Genomic DNA, 13,693 nt, shown 5'->3' with positions numbered 1-13,693 from the left:
GTTGTTGTGGGGGGGCAGCGGGTCCCGGGCACCCAGAGCCGCGCAGGTCTTGGGGCGGGGGGGCAGGTGTTGGGGGGCTGCTGAGGGGCGGGGGGTGCTGGGGGTCCGTGGAGGAGGATGGTGGGGGAACGACAGGGGCTCGGGGGGGGAGGGGGGGGGTTGCTGCAGAGGCCGGGGGGAGGGTGGTCACTGCGTCCTCCCCCCCCCGCCATGGTTACACAGGTGGGCACCGTGGTTTGGAGGAGACCCGCTGCCCCCTCACCCGGGGGTCCGGCAGTAGGAGCCCCCCCGGCGAGGCATGGAGCCCCCCCCCGAGTGCCGGCAGGAGACCCCGGCCCTGACGGAGGCAGCCGCCAAGTTCCTGAACTTCATCGGTGGGTGTGTGTGTCCCGCCCCCCCCCGCCCCAAACTCCCCCCGGCCTCCCCCTTGTCCCCCACGCCGTGCCGGGGGGGTCTCCCGGTGCGGGGGTGGGGGGCACCAGGTCCGCGGGACGGGGCCGTGGGCTTGAGCTGGGTAAATGGTGGGGGGGCTCAGCCTGGTCCGCTCTGGGGCAGGGGGGAGCAGAACAGAGGCAGGGTGGTAGACCCTCGGGGCACGGGTGACCAGCCCTCGGGGCAGAGGTGATGGTCCCTCCGTGCAGGGCCGGAGGACCTGGAGCGCTGCCTCTTTGCCGAGATGCTGGAGGTGGTGGCAGCTGGGGACCAGCCGAGGGACGGGGTCAGGGGGCGATGGTGGGTGTCAGCCCGGTGGGCACCCTACAAGCAGACAGGTGAGCCGGTGCGGAGCTGCCTCCTGGTCCAAGCCGCCTCCCGCCGCAGGCAGGATGGCGTGCTCTGCTCCAGCACCCTCAAAGGTGAGACGGGGGTAGCTTGGGGTGTCCCCCTCCTTCCCCAGGGCTGGAGCATCCCCGTCCCACTGGCCCCCAGGGCTGGGATGGGGGGCACTGCTGTGGTGCCAGTGGCGTGGGCTGAGTGTGGCTCTGCTCTGTCAGCCTATGTGACCACCCAGCTGGAGACCCTGGAGCAAGAGGAGCAGGAGCGCCTGGAGGTGACCAGTGTGGTGACTGCATGTCCCCATCCCCGTCTCCTGCCCACCTGCCCTGGGGTGGGCTCTGCAATGATGCCCTCCTGCGGGCTGCCCCCCATGAAAGGTCGCTGTGGGCATCCTGGTGTCCCCTCCCCAGCTGGGACACCAGTTCCGTCCCACCAGCCTGGTCCCCATGCCCTACTCTGGGTAGCAGCTGGGGTGGGGAGTTTCCCACAATGCATCTGGAGTGGTACCCTGATTGAAAGGGGTGCTGCGGTGTGCCACCTCAGAGCCCGGGTGCCCTGGCTCTGCCCTCCACCTTGTGCCCCCCACCCCTCCCACAGCTCAGAGCACACCCAATAGAGAAGAGGACTCACATGGTGAGCCACCAGCATGGGATGACTATCACCAAGACCCTCAGGGAGGGAGAGGTGAGACTGAGCGGGGGGGATCTCTCCCCTCTGCCCCCCAGATGGGTCACATCCTGGGAGGGGGCGGCAGAGCTGGCCTGTCCAGCTGTGCCCCCCAGGCTCTGGGGGGTGCCATCCCTGGGGATAGTGGAGCTGTGGCTGTCCCACGAGGTGGCCGGGTCTCTCCGCAGGCAGAGCTGCAGTGCTGGAGCTTCTCCTATGGCCGGGATGAGCTTCAGGGTCTGATGCCGGAGGGTGCCAGCCTCCTCCTGCTGCGGGTGCTGGCGTGTCGGTGGGCAGTGCCCCCCGGCCTCGTCTTCCCAGCCATCGACACCGAGGGCCACCTCTGCACCTCCAGCTATGTGAGCCACCAGCCAGGAGGGCCCGTGGGCTGGGGGGGTGTGGGTGAGGTTGGGGGTGCCAGGGTGGGATGTGGGAGGTGGGAGCCAGCATGGCGGGCATGGGGATGGCACCTGCAGGCAGGGGTGACCCCAGGGCAGGGGTGACCCCTGGCCATACCTCCCCAGCATGCCCTGGGCACCCAGCAGCAGGCAGTGGGCTCGTCGGAGGTCGAGGTGTTCGTGATCGAGCGAGCCGTGCATGCCAGCGCGGGCACCTCCACCATCTGGCACAGCAGCTTCCTCCCCAGCGGGTATGGGCAGGGGTCCGTCTGGGGGCATCCCCAGCCCTGCCAGCCTGGCAGGGACCCAGGAGAGGGGGTGTCACCACCTCTTCTCCCCCCCCCAAGGCGTTTGGCTCGGCAGGTGCAGGTTGGCTCCCCAGTGATGGTACTTCTGCAGGATGAATCTGTCCTTGGTGAGACAGGTACTGGGTGGGGGAGGTTTGTGCCCCCCAGCACAGGCAGCCCCTGCCCATTGTCTGGCAGCCAAGTGGGGAACACCCTGCCCTGCCTTTCTGCTGCCAGGTGGGGTCGAGCCCCGGCCCCTCTTTCCCAAACAGCCCTTGGACTGGGAGGAGGACGTCCAGCTCTACTCGTGGTTCCTGGACAGGAAGGTGAGATGGTAGGACATGGAGACGTGGCGCTGTGCCACTCCCCAGCAGGGTGTCCCAGGGGGCACAGTGGGGATCAGGCTGGCCAGCAGCCCCCCACGCTCCTCAAGTGTGGAAAAGGACCCGGGCACCCTGCCCCCCCCACCCTGGCACAGTGGCTGGGGGGGACATCGGCGCCTGTGCCCACCCTGCCCACCCCGCCGCAGGAGGAACTGCAAGCGTCCCACACCGCTTACGTCCGGCAGCATCCTGAGCTCTGGGCGCTGCTGGCCGACTTCCTCCAGGCCCTGTTCCTGCATCAGCCCCACGACCCCGTCTCCTTCGCCGCCCAATTTTTCACCCCCTTCGCCCACCAGCAGCCCCCTGGGACCCGCTTCGCCTCTGCCAGGGCTGCAAGCCCCCTCCCTGGCCCCCCACCTCGCCACCCTCCGGCTAACGGGGAATAAAGCTGCCAGTGCTGCCCGTCCAGGATCATTTGCTTTGGGGAAACTGAGGCACGGGGAGGGGAGGGGGTACTGAGTTGCGTGCTAGACCCCCCTGTGCCAGTCTGGGGGGGAATTAGGCATCCTGCTCCCCTCCTGCCTGTTCTAGCCCCCTCCCGGGGCTGGGAGGGAACCTGGGACATACCCTGGGGCAGAGCCAGGCTGGTATCCCTGTGCACCCCACATCTCCCCAGTGGCAGACCCCCAGGCCTACCTCTCTGTGGGGCACAGCCTGGTGGCATCCGGTACTGCCCAGACACCCACGGGCGCGCCTGGGGTGCTCCTCCTGCCACCTCCGCAGCCACAAGGGCCCTGGGGATGGGGTGCTGGTGCCCCACTTTGTGGGAGCAGCCTGACCCTCACAGGTGCTGAGCACCCCACCTTTGGGGTGAGGATCCCCCCCCCCCCAACCCGGAGGTGGCGTGAGCACCCTCTGCTGCAGAGCCCGCCTGGCTGGGTGCTGCCCCCCCCCGTCCCCCCCCCACAAGAAGCCGAGGGTGCATTTTGACCTGCTCCCACGCTTGTGCAACCCACGCCTGCTTCCTCCCTGCTCCCGCTCCTCTGGCCTTTCCCCTGCTCCCATGGGGCCAGCCCTCCCTCCCCACACCGTGGGACACCGTCTCCTGTCCCCCTCCCCACAACTGCCCAGGGAGCAGGATGGCTGGCATGTGGTGGGGGGCAACACACAAGCACGTTCCCACCTCCCCGGGCAGCCTGGTGTCGGGGCCTCGTGTTTGCACGTGCGTGTGCACAAACCGAGGGGAGGGAGGCGCTGGGTCCCCCCCCTCCTGGCACAGGGTGGGGAAACTGAGACCGTGCACATTCATAGCACCCAACTTCCCCCAGGCAGGGCCCCTTTCCCAGCCCAGGGCAGGGCGTGGGGAAGGAGAACTTCCTCCTCCTCCTCGGGGGCGGGGGGCAACTGAGGGGGGGTCTTTAAAAGCCGGGCGGCGGGCTCCACACCCAGTGTCGAGATCAGGGCTCCCCAGCAGCGTGTCTGGATCTGGCCCAGCCATGGCATCACTGGAGCCAGGTGAGCCCTGCGACACCCGGGTCCCCCCCAACGCCCCCTTTCCTCCCCCGGACCCCCTTCCCTCTGCCCTGGGACCCCTGGCTCTGCTCCTCTCCACCGTGGGCACCGTCCCCCCAGCCTGTCCTGGCTTCCCCACCTGCCCCATCCTCTCCTCCCCAAAGCCCACTCATGATTCACCCACACTCCCAGGACCCGTCTGTGGGCTGGGGGGGAATGGGGCCAGTGCCAGCCTCTTGTCCCGGCTCCATGCCCACCCAGCAGCAGGAGCCGGAGCAGCATCCCCTCCTGTCCCTCCTGCCCAGAAATGCACTTGGCTCTTGGATTAGTGAAGACTGGGCTGGGACTAGAGGTTTTTAGGGACACCTGAGCTGGACGTGGCATCTGACCCCTCTAGGTAGCCACTGATAGCCCTCATATAGCCACCCTCACGCCCCCCCTGGAAAAATGGGGCTCATCCCTCATGGGACTCACCGGGCAGGGGCAGGTGGGACTGGGCAGAAGCTGGTACCATGGCTGCCATCCCACCAGCATCCTTGTCCCCCCGGCGGGATGCCACCTCCCCTCCTCCCTTTCCTTGCCCCCCCCCTAGGCCTCGCCGGGTCCCTGAACCGGGGCCAAGCCCAGACCTACGGCACCGGTGGGAGCCCCGTGTCCCTGCGGCACCCTGCCACTCGGGATCAGACCTACCTGGACGAACTCATCAGCATCCCCAAGGGCAGCGGGGTAGGTGTTGCCAGGCTGGCACCTCTGCCTGAGGGTGGGCAGACCCTCCCATTCCCGTCCGCCCCCCAGGACGAAGGGATAAGGGGAAGGGACGGAGGTTCCATGGCCAGGAGAGGTGTTAAAAGCCGGGGTTGGCAGTGGAATCCCATGGGATGCAATTAACGGTGCCTGACAGCCACAGGAACCCCCTGAACATCACTGTCCAACCTGTCCCCATGTGGGATGGGGGTCTCGCTGCCCCCCCAGCACTGCTGTTAACAGAGAGGGGCTGGGGAGGGGGCAGCGGTTCCCTCCCCGAAGCAGGAGAAATCTCCTCCCTGTGCGAAACGTGCCCATGCAGGCAGCACAGGGCTTCCCAGCAATGGGCTAGAGGGGACCGGGAGTGCAACTGGGGGACACTGGTTTTGAATGGGAGCTCCCCGCTCTGACCTGCTGCCTCGTCCCAGCCCAGATTCAGCTTTAGGAAACTCTGGGCTTTCACCGGTCCCGGCTTCCTCATGAGCATCGCCTACCTGGACCCGGGCAACGTGGAGTCCGACTTGCAGTGCGGGGCGGTGGCAGGGTTTAAGGTGAGCCCTGGACACCCCCACACACACACTCCCCCCCCCCGCCCTGGCCCCGGGGTCAGGAAACAGCCGGGGGTTTCGTAACCTCTCCTGCGCCAACGGCCACGGCAATCCAGCTTCCCCAGCCCAGAGAGCGGGAAGGGAACAGGGGAGGAGGGGGGCCTTGGCGCTGGGTGAGGGCACCCATGGGTGCCGACAGGCCACCCCTCTGCCTGGGCTGGGGACCACTTACAGCCCCCCGGGCTGGTTGATAACCTTGCTGGGTGCCCTGGGCGGCCGGATCCTGCCCAGTACCCAGCCCCTGCTGCCCCCCTCCCTCCTTTCCCCCCACCCAGCTGCTGTGGGTGCTGCTGTGGGCCACCGTCCTGGGGCTGCTGTGCCAGCGCCTGGCCATCCGGCTGGGAGTGGTGACGGGGAAGGACCTGGGCGAGATTTGCTACCTCTATTACCCCAAGGTGAGCAGCCACGGGGGGACACACACACGCACACCCCCTGGGAGGGTCACAGCCTGGGGTGACCCCATGCTTGGGTTGGTGGTGGTCCTGGGGGGGGACAGGGCTGTCTGGGGGGTGGAGAGGAGCAGGAAGATGCTGCGAGAGTCCCATCTCTCCCAGGGGCCCCCCAAAGCCCCCCCAGCCCCCGTGCCCCCCATCTAGCACCCACACACCCTTCTGGTATGGGAACAGGGTGCAGGAAGCAGCTGTCTCGGTGTCCTGGGTTGCTCTGGGGACATGTGAGCATGTCCCCTGGGGGTGGTGAGCCCGGGCGTCGCAGCAGCGACGCGCAGCAGCGACGCGCAGCAGGGACGCGGGGCAAGCCTGGGCGCATTGGTGCGGGGAGCTGGGGGGGATCGGGGGGGTCACACGGCAAAAGACGGGTTCCCTCTAGGCAGCATGCGGGAGCGAACAAGCGCTGAGATGTCGGCTGAATGACAGGTCCCCAGAAGGAGGGCTGGATACGTCCCTCTGCCCCAGCACCCCCCAGGAGCATCATATCCAGAGATGGGTCCTGTTCTCGGCTCCCGCTGGCGCAGGGATGGGGGGCGGGGGGGGCAGACTGGGGTTTAGGATCTGTCCTGCACCCTGACATTGTGTTGTGGGAGAGGCTGGGGGGGCTCTCCTGGGGTCCCTATGCTGCTCTAGGTGACCTGCCGCAGCCTGGGGATGGGGACAGGGGTCTCCACCCTGGAGGCTGTGTCCCCCCATGGGCTCGGGCACCTCACCGGGTCCTGGCCCCTCCAGGTGCCCCGTGTGCTGCTCTGGATCATGATCGAGATCGCCATCATCGGCTCCGACATGCAGGAGGTGATTGGGACAGCCATCGCCTTCAGCCTGCTCTCGGCTGGCCGGTGAGCCACCCCCTGGGGACCCCCACAGCCCCCCCAGTGGCCCTGCTCTGCCTAAGGGCATGTGGCTAATGCCTCCCCCTTGCCATCCCACAGCATCCCCCTCTGGGGTGGGGTCCTCATCACCATCGTGGACACCCTCTTCTTCCTCTTCCTTGACAAGTACGGTGAGTGCTGGGGTGGGGAGACAGGGGGGACACTTGCCCTGGTGCAGATGCGGCATCGGTGTCCCCCACCTTGTCCCACCCCATCTCTTGACCCCTCTAGGGCTCCGCAAACTGGAGGCTTTCTTCGGCCTCCTCATCGCCACCATGGCCCTGAGCTTCGGCTACGAGGTGAAGGGGGAAGCTGGGGACACCCCTTTCCCTGCAGGGTGCTGGCCCCACGGGGTGTCCCCCCTTGGCACCGGGCTGCAGTGGGGGGGTGTCAGCTCACAGTAGCCCTTTCCACCGGTCCCCAGTACGTGGTGGTGAGGCCGGGGCAGGCGGAGGTGCTGAAGGGCATTTTCCTGCCCTACTGCCCGGGCTGCGGGCGAGAGGAGCTGCTCCAGGCCGTGGGCATCGTCGGCGCCATCATTATGCCCCATAACATCTTCCTCCACTCCTCCTTGGTCAAGGTGAGACCAAGTCACTGCTGTCGGCACTGCCATCCCGGGGTGTCTCAGGGGACACTTGGTGGGACACTGTGGGACCAGGGGTGCTCTCCTGACCCCATGGCACCCCTGTCACCCACTGTCCCCAGACGCGGGCAATCGACCGGTCCAAGAAAGAGGCAGTGCAGGAAGCCAACATGTATTTCCTGACCGAGTCCTGCCTGGCCCTCTTTGTCTCCTTCCTCATCAACCTCTTCGTCATGGCTGTCTTCGGCGAGGCTTTCTACCACCAGAGAAATGAGGACGTGGTGAGTGTCACCCCGCGCCCGCGGGGAGGTGATGGCTGTGCCTGGCTGCGGAGACGGGCGGAGCGAGCATCCCTTGGAGGGTGGGCGTCCTCATCTCCTGGGATGTGGGGGAGTCCCCCGTGTCCGTGGGGGCCGCCAGGTGGCCACCACGCTCATGCCCACCGTGCCTTGCAGCACAACAAGTGCGTCAACAGCAGCGTCAGCCGCTACGCCGGCATCTTCCCTGCCAACAATGAGACAGTCTCTGTGGATATCTACCAGGGGGTGAGTGGCCCTGGGCTGTGCCCAGCGGGTATCCGTACCCATGTGGGAGACATTGAGCTCCCCCCCAGTGACCCCTGGGTGCTGCCACCCCGCTGGGAGACCGAGAGATGATGGGGGTGGCTGGGGAGGGGGATACATTGGGGTCCCCATGGGAATGTCCTCACACAGGGTGTCATCCTGGGCTGCTATTTTGGGGCGGTGGCTCTGTACATCTGGGCCATCGGGATCCTGGCGGCAGGGCAGAGCTCCACGATGACCGGGACCTACGCGGGGCAGTTCGTCATGGAGGTGAGGGACGGACAGGGATGTTGGCCCTCACCCCCACGGGGAGCAGCTGGGAGGGAGGGGAATCACAGGTGGGCTCTGGGTGGGAGGTCCTATGGGTGTCCCTCCACCCCAGCGGTATTTGGCAGAGTTAGTTGCCCCCCCATGCCCGCAGGGAGCTGGGCACAGGGCATTGCCCACCCAGTGGGTCCCGGGTCCCCAGGAGGTGGGATGGGGACAGTGCCCACCCATTGCCCCTGCACAGCCGCCCCCGCCCCCTGTGACATCCCCTCCCAGAGGCACACTGTGGGTGCCCCACGCAGCTTTTCCCTAATGAGTTCGTTTGCTTAATGAGCTGGAGCTGACATCTAGCGGGACCCGGCAGCCCTGCAAGGCCCTGCTCAGCGCCTTGGCACAGAGGAGGGGGTGATGTCCCCTGTGTCCCTCGCAGCCCGGATTTGGGGAAGGCACCCCGGAGTGGTGCTCCAGGCATGGTGAAGGGCGAAGGTGCAGGTTTCGCTGTGTCCCCAGGGCTTCCTGCAGCTCCGCTGGTCCCGCTTTGCCCGGGTGCTCTTCACCCGCTCCTTTGCCATCCTGCCCACCGTTTTCGTGGCTGCCTTCAAGGATGTCAGCCACCTCACGGGCATGAACGACCTGCTCAATGTCCTCCAGAGCATACTGGTAAGGTGTGGGGGGGAGAACACACCACCTGCCCCGCAACTGCATGGCCTGGCAGCTGTGCCCCCCTCACCCAGCTCTCCTTCCAGCTGCCCTTCGCCGTTCTGCCCGTCCTCACCTTCACCAGCCTGCGCCCACTCATGCAGGACTTCACCAACGGCCTGTGAGTGCCACAGTGGGGGGAGACACAGGGGGGCAGAGCGGGGTGCCCCAGCTGCAGACATCCTCCCTTTGGACCATCCTGCCCGCCCAAACCACACCACGGGGGCAGCTGGTGTATGGGCATTGCGGCGGTATATGTTCATTCCCACATGCCCAGAGCAGCCAAAGCGGGACAGACCCCGTCACTGCCTTCTCCATCCTCATCCCAATGCCACGTCCAACACCCCCCCTCAGGCACCCCTGGGTCCTCAGCATCCTCCTGGCACTGCCAGCCTTGCATTCAGAGGGTGGCCAAAGCCCTTGCCCAGAGCCCCATCATGGGGGTGTAGTATGGCCGTGGGGTACAGAGATGTCCCAGTTGGGGTCTTGCTCACCTACAACCCCAGATCTCCCAGACCGCTGTGCCCGGTGGCACACGGGGTGGGGGCTCTGCCCTGGCGCTGATGTCCGCTCCCCTGCCACAGCCCAGGGAAGGTGCTGATGACCCTCATCACGGGGCTGGTCTGCGCCATCAACGTCTACTTCGTGGTGGACTTTCTGCCCACGCTACGGGGCCCGGGGTACCACATCCCCCTGGGTCTGCTGCTGGCCGGCTACGTGGCCTTCATCACCTACCTGGTAGGGCTGGCAATGCGGGAAGGGGCGACTGTGAGGGGGACGGCGTCCCCGTTGGGTGCCCATCGACCTGCCCTCTTTGCTCCCCCACAGATCTGGACATGCAGCATCGCGCACGGAGCCCGGTTCCTGGACCGAGGCCACCACAGCCGGTTCAGCTTCGGCGTCTCCCACGACCCGCCGGCGCTGGCAGGGACCCGGTGACAGACCCCGTCCCCCCTTACTGTCCCCCCCTCCCTGCCCAGCACGGCCCCCTGCACCGATTTGATGCCACACCAAGCCCGGGGATGATGTTCTGGCTGGAGATGCATCCAGCAAGGAAGGGATTAACAGCCGGGCAGACCTCCCCCCGAATTTTTAGAGTGTCCCCCCACTACAAATTCAGGGGTGCTGGTCCAGGCTGGGTGTGGAGGGGGTGCGGGGGAGCAGAGGGAGGTGCCCCCGGCCCTTGGCACAGAGGCTTCAGTGAACGAGCCGCCCCGGAGACCTCTCCTCCTCATTAGTGCCGGGAACCGCCGGCCCCCGAGACAGCTAATTACCGCGCGGGACCGCTAATCACCTCCCGGGACCGCTAATCACCTCCCGGGACCGCTACCCATCCCTCCCCGCCCGGGGACAGCGGGGCCGCCAGCCACCCGGCCCGGCCCCGGCCCCCAGACCGCACCGGCCGGAGCCCCACGGCGGGGGGGATCCTAAACTCGGGGCGGGGGGGCGGGAAGCTCATAAATGGCGTGTTTGTAACCTGGCTTCAGCCTCGCCGCTGCTGCGCGCCCCGGGGAGGGACCCCCCCCTCCTTTTCCCCGGGCTGGGGGGTCTCGGCAGGGGACGTCCCACACGCACACACGTGGCCGTGGGTGCGCGGGGTGGGATGGGGAGGTGCGGGGGCTTACCCCTAACCCTTTGCATTCCCCCGGGGGGGGCCACCGTGCCCTCCCCGCCCCGGATGCCCCGTTTCCCGCCCGCCGGCCCCGCCGGATGCGGATGCGGAGCCGCTCGGGCCCACCCCGGGGGCGGCTGTCGCCCCCCTCCCCCCCGCAACCCCCCCACCTCAAGCTCCGCACCCTGGGTTGGGGGGTGGGGGGGGGGTGTCCCGCCGCGCTTCGCCCCCCGCCGCGGCCCGCACTTGCGAGACGCTCCCTGGCTGTTTCAAGGCTCCCCCCTCTCCCCAGCGTTCCCCCCCCCCCCAAATCCTCCTTCCCAAACCAGCCTGGCCGGGGGGTGGAGGGGGGGAATTTGGGGGGAGGGGGTAGGGGGGGTGGATCCCCCCTCCCGTACCGTGCCCCCCCCCTTCCCCGGGAAGGGACACCCCCCCCCGCTCCCGGGGGCCGCGCTTGTTTATGTGAAGAATTTCCCCTTCCTTAAAAGGGCGATGGCGGACGGAGTGGGGCGGTGCCTCCCCCCGCGCCTCCGCGTTGGCCCGGCCTCGGGCTGCTTGAAGGAGGAGCCAGAGCGGTGGGGCCCACCGAAAAGCGGGGTGTCCCCTGTCCCCGTCCCCCCCACCCCCCTCCCGCCCGAGGGCGCAGCCGACCCCAGTCGCCTCTGAGGAGGAGGAGCAGGGACCGTCCCGTCCCCCACACTGCGCCTGCAAGGGGCATCCCCGGCCCCGGCGTGCCCCTGCCTGGGGGTGACAGGGATGGAGGGGCCGCGAGGGGCTGGGGGGGACCGGGGGACCTCGGGGTCGTCCCCAGCGGGCGCGGGGTTGGGGGGTTTTGGGGGCTGGGGTGCAGGGAGCAGTCCCATGGCTCTGCTGGGGGGCAGGGGGATCCCCCGGGCTGTGCTTTGCGGGGATCACCCTTCTCCGGATGGCACCCCCAGCCCGGGGACGCCCCCAGCCCGGGGACACCTGCCTGGGTCCAGCTCTTAGCAGGAGGTGCCCGGCCCCAGGCCTCAGCCGTGGGGCAGCGTTCCATGGGGCAGTGCTCCCTGGGGCAGCGGTCCCACGGCCATGGGTAGCTGGGGAATAGGGGACAGCATCTGGGACCCCAGCCTGGGGGGCAGTGGGGTGGCACAGATGGGTCCCTTGGGGGGAGCACGGTGCCTTTCTGCCCTTGCACCCCACAGCCCCCACGTCCAGCTGGGGTCTGCCTGCTCCTGGGCTGGGGATGCAGGATGAGGCCCTTGTCCACGTAAGCCCCATGTCCACAGCCTGTCCCACAGCCCCAGGACAGGGACAACATCCCCCTGAGCTCCGCGGTTTCCCAATCTGTCCCTAAACCTGTGGGCAGTGAACCTGGAAACGATGCTCCAACTGCTGCCGCAGGTGTCTGGCCTGGAGACTTTCCTAATTGCATTAATTAGAGAACAGGCAGGGCTGCTGCCTGCGCCTGGCTCATCGGGGAGGGAAGAGCAGGATTCGGCCAAGGGGGAACAGGGGGTCCTGGAGGGGACAGTGTGTGGCCTCCGGAGCTGTCCCCACGGTGAGCAGTGTCCCCTGGCACCCACCGGCAGCCCGGCCGCCCCACTGGGGATGTGGCAGCCATCCTGCCCAGTTCCACCTGGGCTAAAGGAACAGCACAGGTCAGCCCAAAAATAGGGAGTGGAGGAAGGAGAGCCTCTTTCTTCCTCTTCCTCCCGCCGGGAAGGGGGGCGGCAGCCAGGGGAGCGGGCTGCCTCCTCATCCAGTGTAGGGAAACTGAGGCACGACGGCTGCCCACCGGCAGGGCGGGCGGGGGAGGAGACAGGACGAGGTGTCCCGGTTCCCAAGCCGCGGTCCGGATCCCGCCGGGGTTCCCGGTGCCGGGATGCCCCGCGATGCCCCGCACGGAGCTGGGAGCGCGGGATTCGCAGGCGGGAACCGGGTTTTTCTCTGCCAGCCTTTGCACCGCCCGCCAGGTCCCGCAGCATCCCAATTCCGCCGGGGGGGTACCTCCCCATGCCGGACCCAATTTCCCAGCGGGGTCACCTGTGGGCATGTGTCGTACCCCACGCTGGCGGGGGTGGGGGGCGAGTCCCCTCCCAGCCCCGTTCCCCGAGGGCTGATCACACCGGCCCCGGGGAGCCGGAGGGGCAGAGCGGTACCCGGGGGGTGCCGCCGCCGGCATCGCTGCCTCGCTAGTGTCCCTGGTCTTACGCCCCCCCCGGGCCAGACAGGACAATTCCAGCCCCTGAAGATCCCAAACCGCTGCTGAGACAGGTGGAAAGACCCCAAACAAGCTGAAATGGGTAATTTCCAACCTGCTCTGCCCCCGGGGCGGCACTGACGGAGGGAGCAGCATCTTCGGCCACCGAGATGGCGACCAGGACCGGCTGGACAACCACCCCTCCTCGGGTCCGGATGCTGCCCGGGGTGCGGAGGTGCCCTGGCAGGGCCCGGCCGGGCTTGCAGGGGGGGAAGGGGCTGGGGCTGGAGGATGCCGGCACATGGGGGGCTTGTGAGGGGACACGATTTTGTCCTGAAGGGGGTTGTTGCATCCTCAAGTACTCGGTAAAAGCTACTTTTCGGAGAGCGCCTGGAAACAGCCCTGATTCCTCCCGAAGGAGGGGAGGTATTGCAAGAGAAAATATATGTATCGATAATATATGTATATATGTTAATTTCCCAAATAATTGTGTAATTGCAGGGGAAAGAGGGACGAAAGAAACGAGCAGGTTACTGGTGCAGCGCCCCCCCCCCCAGCACCTGTTGCCCGGTTGCACTGGCCTGCCCTGGCAATGGGGAACGTGTCCCCACGCGGGGGGGGACGAGAACCCCCCCCCAGCCGGGAGGCACCGGGCTCAGGGGGGGCTTTGCTGCAGGGGACACCCAGCATGGCGGGGGGCTTCGCATGCCGGGGGTGGGACTTCCCTCTTTCCCCGGGGCTGCCAACTGGATTGGGGGGGGGGGGGGGGGGGGTGACCCTTGGGAGGGGTGACACTTGGGGGGAGGGACACTTGGGGAGGGCGACACTTGGGGGAAGAGTAATACTTGGGGCGGGGGGAAGGGGGGGGGGGTGACACCTGGGGGGGTTAATCCCTGAGCCGGAGGGAGCGTGGGGGGAGCCGACCACCATGGCGCAAGGTGTGTGTGTGGGGGTGTCCTTCCCAACCAAACCTGTGCCGCACCGCACCGCCCCCCCCCAGAAGCCACTACCCCCTGCACCCCCAGCCCCGGTGGCGGGAGGTGGGAGGAGGAGAAGGAGGAGGAGGAGGAGGAAGAAGAAGAGGGGTGTCCCCCCCCCCCTCGGCGTTGCCCTTTTAAGGGGTTCCTTGAAACCGCGCCCGGGTTCCATGTTTG

At 67.5% G+C, this 13,693-nt stretch overlaps 2 protein-coding genes across 6 annotated transcripts; both read left to right on the top strand.

Moving 5' to 3' along the window:
* Positions 1–8: 8 nt before the first annotated feature.
* On the top strand, positions 9–2,915 carry CATIP (ciliogenesis associated TTC17 interacting protein). 3 transcript variants are annotated; one of them, XM_074594332.1, is made up of 10 exons: positions 9–46; positions 223–374; positions 642–854; positions 993–1,048; positions 1,372–1,458; positions 1,629–1,799; positions 1,965–2,089; positions 2,186–2,262; positions 2,363–2,451; positions 2,655–2,912. In XM_074594332.1, exons 2-10 carry the CDS (start codon positions 299–301, stop codon positions 2,892–2,894), a joined length of 1,134 nt encoding a protein of 377 aa, XP_074450433.1. In that variant the 5' UTR covers positions 9–46; positions 223–298; the 3' UTR covers positions 2,895–2,912. The 3 variants fall into 3 exon arrangements, with proteins under 3 accessions (XP_074450433.1, XP_074450432.1, XP_074450431.1); XM_074594331.1 differs by having other exon boundaries at positions 1,965–2,253; positions 2,655–2,911; XM_074594330.1 differs by lacking the exon at positions 9–46 and having other exon boundaries at positions 202–374; positions 1,965–2,262; positions 2,655–2,915.
* A 995-nt stretch (positions 2,916–3,910) lies between these two features.
* On the top strand, positions 3,911–10,223 carry SLC11A1 (solute carrier family 11 member 1). Of its 3 annotated transcripts, XM_074594329.1 has the most exons (16): positions 3,911–3,963; positions 4,553–4,686; positions 5,133–5,255; positions 5,588–5,707; positions 6,494–6,600; positions 6,694–6,764; positions 6,865–6,932; positions 7,058–7,213; positions 7,339–7,497; positions 7,672–7,761; positions 7,930–8,049; positions 8,557–8,706; positions 8,793–8,866; positions 9,330–9,483; positions 9,574–9,682; positions 9,771–9,982. In XM_074594329.1, exons 1-16 carry the CDS (start codon positions 3,945–3,947, stop codon positions 9,839–9,841), a joined length of 1,725 nt encoding a protein of 574 aa, XP_074450430.1. In that variant the 5' UTR covers positions 3,911–3,944; the 3' UTR covers positions 9,842–9,982. The 3 variants fall into 3 exon arrangements, with proteins under 3 accessions (XP_074450430.1, XP_074450428.1, XP_074450427.1); XM_074594327.1 differs by having other exon boundaries at positions 9,574–10,223; XM_074594326.1 differs by having other exon boundaries at positions 9,330–9,803.
* Positions 10,224–13,693: the final 3,470 nt, after the last annotated feature.

The sequence above is a fragment of the Larus michahellis genome, chromosome 7 (assembly GCF_964199755.1).
Source record: "Larus michahellis chromosome 7, bLarMic1.1, whole genome shotgun sequence".
Lineage (NCBI taxonomy): Eukaryota > Metazoa > Chordata > Aves > Charadriiformes > Laridae > Larus > Larus michahellis.
The sequence above is the reverse complement of the archived record's forward strand: the minus strand, read 5'-3'. Positions and strand labels throughout refer to the sequence as shown.